Genomic DNA, 3809 nt, shown 5'->3' on the forward strand with positions numbered 1-3809 from the left:
ATATTTTTAGATATTTTTGTTTATAAATCGATTCTTAGAACTTGATTTTCAAATAGGTCGTCATATGGAAAAAATGCCATATCAGTGGTGATTAGACCATGAAAATCGAGTCATTGATACTCGATTTATAGGCCAAAATCGAGTCTCTTAAAGTCGAGATGTTAATAAAAATATAGTTTAAAATATTGTCAACTAATTATATTATTTGAAAATTATGACTAATTTACTATTTTACCCTGGTTTTAAAAACCAAACGGATAAAAAATCGAAAAAATAGTGATTTTTGCTCCTTTGGTCTGGCCGGGGTTTAGCCAATAGTAAATATTATAATAATTTATAATATTTATTAAAAATTTAAAAATAATTTTTCATATCTTAATGAAAAAATAATAATAACTAACCAAATCATTATAAAAGTAAATATATTTTAAATAAATATATATTTTTTAAATGGTAAAAAAAAAAAAAAAAAAATCCTCAACTCCTCATAGACGCAATTATGATCTCAATCTCCACCTTCCATTTCCCATCAACGGCTAAAGCCCACCCACAATAAGCCCACTCTCATCCAACAGCAAACTCAAAACTCTCACATAGATTGCTCGCTGCTCTCACATTCTCTCTCCGTCTCCGCGGCATCAATCTTTGCCGCTTATCAACGTCACCACCAAGGTTTGCTACTTTCCTATGCTTTTTATTTTTTAGGCTAATTTCTTCACCGGGTTTCAGTACTGCTGTTTATCTCTGAGTTATGGGCATCTTTCATTGTAGTTTTGAATTATTTCGTGCTTGATATTGATCTTAATTTCTTGAATTTGCTGCAAACCGTGATGGGTATTGCTTAATGAAAGCTATCTGTCTCATATATGTGGTCCAGTTGTAGTTATGTCTTTGATACCTCGGGTTGTATAAATTGGAGTATTATGGTGATATAGTGGATGGGTCTTATGATTACACTGTTGTTGGTTGCTGTCTAGATAGTGATACCTTGAAACGGTACACCAGTATTTACCGGCACTGATATATTTTGTTTCATTCACCAATTAGAGTGTGCCCATTTGGTTCAACTTATTTTTTCAGTTTTTGGAAAATAGAATGCTTAAAAAAATCTGAACTTTGAAAAAAATGCAGATACAAAACGGGATGCCAAACGAGCACGAGTGAGATGAAAAAGAAGGGGAATAGGTGGTGGTGAGAGTATTGAGAGAGGTAGACCAGTTTTTTCATTTTTGGATAGTAATAAGATATGTATAAAAATATTAGATTATATACATAAATAATTTGAATTTTTATTATAATATAAATAAGTATATATCTACACACACTCAGGGTGGGGTAGGGAAATCCCTCCCATCCCCTCATGGCGGTGGGCAAAACTCATACAGGACAGGATGAGAGTATGAGACAGATTGAATCGAGACAGATTTGGGCGGAGGCAATGATATTGCCTAACTAGATGGTTCATTTTGTTATGTTAGATGATGAATAAGTTAACAAAGGACCAGATTGGTTAGGTGATCAGAAAGCAAGTCAAAGCTTGAATTGAGGGCAACAAGCACTATCCCAACTCTAGGCTTAACTGAGACATTTGTCATAACAGGGGAATTGCAGATTCTATTCTCAAGTCAAATAACTGAAGTTGTATTATGCTTTACCAGTCTGTATAGTTAGTTTTTTTTTCTTTTCCTTGTCTCTTGGTTGATTGGTGTCTTTTTGTTCTCTTCTTGTAGTAAGGGTGGTTAGGTGCTGTGCAGGCTGTGCTTTGCTTTTGGTTTTGGTTGTTTTTGTAAGTTGGTTTCCTCTCGGATGTTGTTGCTGGCTATCCAGATTGTCCAGCTTGTTTTAAATGAAACCTAACTTGATTATCAAAAATAAAAGGAAAAAAGATGAAGAATAAGTTTTAAATGCGAAATTTGGAACTCTAGGTTTGATATGAAATAATATAAGGTTTAAAATGTAATTTATCCTAATTCTTTTACACATGGAATTCCAAATAAACTGAACACGATAATCCAGAACTTTTTAGCAATAGGACAGTGTAGGAGTAAATGGTCCACAGACTCCCCACTACATTTGCACATATAATACCGATCTAGCACAAACAGGTGTCTTTGCTGCGGATTAATCCATTATTTAAATTTTCCCCCAATGCTGCAGTTTACAAAAAGAAAGCAACTCTAGGTCGCACCTTCGTCCTCCAGACGTTTTTCCAATGAAAAGACATGTCACTAGTAAAAATAAAAGAATGATAGTACCCTCTGGTGGTCACATATAATGTAATAAAAATCTTACATTTCTGTATTTGTATTTGTTTGATTTGTGTGTGTCATGGTGTCATAACATGACTTTTTTTATTTATTTATTTTAATTAAAGGGTAATTCCATAATTATCATAGTTTAATTATGTATGAGTTGGCCATTTCCACATGTCAACTGGTTTATAATTTGCTGTGTTGGGTGTGGCTGTGGCTGTGTTATTCGTGGACTGCCATTGCTCATACAATGAGACTTTTGTTATTGATTTGGATGAATCTCTTATGTAGTTTGTTCAACATATTAAAATTAAATTCCTTGTTTTGTATGTGCTATTGTGATTGTAACATGGTGATCTTGTCTGTTGGTATCTGTTCATTTTGCAGTTAAAAGGTCTGAGGTTGCTGATACACAATGGTTAACGCCACTAAAGGACTGTTCATTTCCTGGTATGATACCTTTTCTAACCTGAAGCATTGCCAATTATGTCAAGGACTGACTGCTCACTCTGTGCATGGGTGCGTGCGTTTTTAGTTAATTAAGTATTCTTCTCTTGGTGAATTAGGTTCTCTTTTTCATTTGAGACACCACTTCGTTGCATCTTACATCCATTTAAAGCACAAAAACAGTTAACTGAAACATCAAACATCAGATTTGTGACTGTTCATATTGCTTGGAATATGTTTACAGCATGATTTTTTGCATTTGGAATGTTTTTAGTTGATTATCATAGAGCAATCCAAAAATGTTAATCTATTAGTTGGATTCTGATTAGTATCATTATGTGATCATTTGAAGGCACCAATTGCCTCTCAATCCAATAATTTAACTGATGAATGGTGAGGAAGGCGTTTTCACGCCCACAGAATTTTTGTTTCATGTTATTGTCCTCTTATAAAATGTGTCATTGATGCTGAAAGATCCTGGTCATGGTTCTCTCTTGCAGTGACATACCAATGGCACAATTCATCATAAATTACAATGCCTCATTGCCTGCATCACAGAAGTTCATAATACAAGTTCTGGATAGCACTCACCTTTTTGTGCAACCGCACGTGGCTGAAATGATACGAAGTGCCATTGCGGAGTTTAGAGACCAGAATTCATATGAGAAGCCAAATTGATTTTTTCTTTTTTCTTATTTTATTATTTTCTATTGTCCATCAATGAAGATCTTTCGTAAATGATGATGGGCATTTATCATAAAAACCTGTGCAACTTATATTTCAAGTCATTTTATATTGCTTCTCTTATCTGTTGCATATGAATTGCACATGAGTTACTGCTCCCTTTGTTTATTTGTTAACTTTTGGTAAGATGCTAATGGATTTAAACGTACTTTCTGCTGAATAATGCTTGCCCCTTCCTTTTTATTGGAGTTCATTTGTGATTGAACCAAGTTTTTGCAGAGTTCTTGAACTGGCAGTGAAGTTTGTGAAAACAAAACTGATGGTCTGGTTATAGTGCCATAACTATTTGACTGTAAGAGTAACATCTCTTGGTGAGTTTGATCAGATGTAGCAGGTATAATGTACAAGCTCATTGTGAAAACACTA

The 3809-nt window shown here is 34.1% G+C and overlaps 1 protein-coding gene across 3 annotated transcripts; it reads left to right on the plus strand.

Moving 5' to 3' along the window:
• Nucleotides 1-514: 514 nt before the first annotated feature.
• On the plus strand, nt 515-3606 carry LOC112038653 (general transcription and DNA repair factor IIH subunit TFB5). Of its 3 annotated transcripts, XM_065776892.1 has the most exons (5): nt 515-672; nt 1132-1209; nt 1731-1786; nt 2640-2702; nt 3200-3606. In XM_065776892.1, the coding sequence occupies exons 4-5, from the start codon at nt 2668-2670 to the stop codon at nt 3375-3377; spliced, it is 213 nt and encodes a 70-aa protein (XP_065632964.1). In that variant the 5' UTR covers nt 515-672; nt 1132-1209; nt 1731-1786; nt 2640-2667; the 3' UTR covers nt 3378-3606. The 3 variants fall into 3 exon arrangements, with proteins under 3 accessions (XP_065632964.1, XP_023927249.1, XP_023927250.1); XM_024071481.2 differs by lacking the exon at nt 1731-1786 and having other exon boundaries at nt 516-672; XM_024071482.2 differs by lacking the exons at nt 1132-1209; nt 1731-1786 and having other exon boundaries at nt 517-672.
• The last annotated feature ends 203 nt before the right edge of the window (nt 3607-3809 follow it).

This window comes from Quercus suber, unplaced genomic scaffold, assembly GCF_002906115.3.
Source record: "Quercus suber isolate HL8 unplaced genomic scaffold, Cork oak 2.0 scaffold_144, whole genome shotgun sequence".
In the NCBI taxonomy this organism is placed as follows: Eukaryota; Viridiplantae; Streptophyta; class Magnoliopsida; order Fagales; family Fagaceae; genus Quercus; species Quercus suber.

Bases quoted from the DNA above. Each gene is read 5' to 3' on its own strand.
- LOC112038653 (XM_065776892.1), top strand. From the start codon at position 2,668: ATGGTTAACGCCACTAAAGGACTGTTCATTTCCTG. The intron at 2,703-3,199 runs GTATGATACCTT...TCTCTCTTGCAG, and splicing joins AAAGGACTGTTCATTTCCTG to TGACATACCAATGGCACAAT.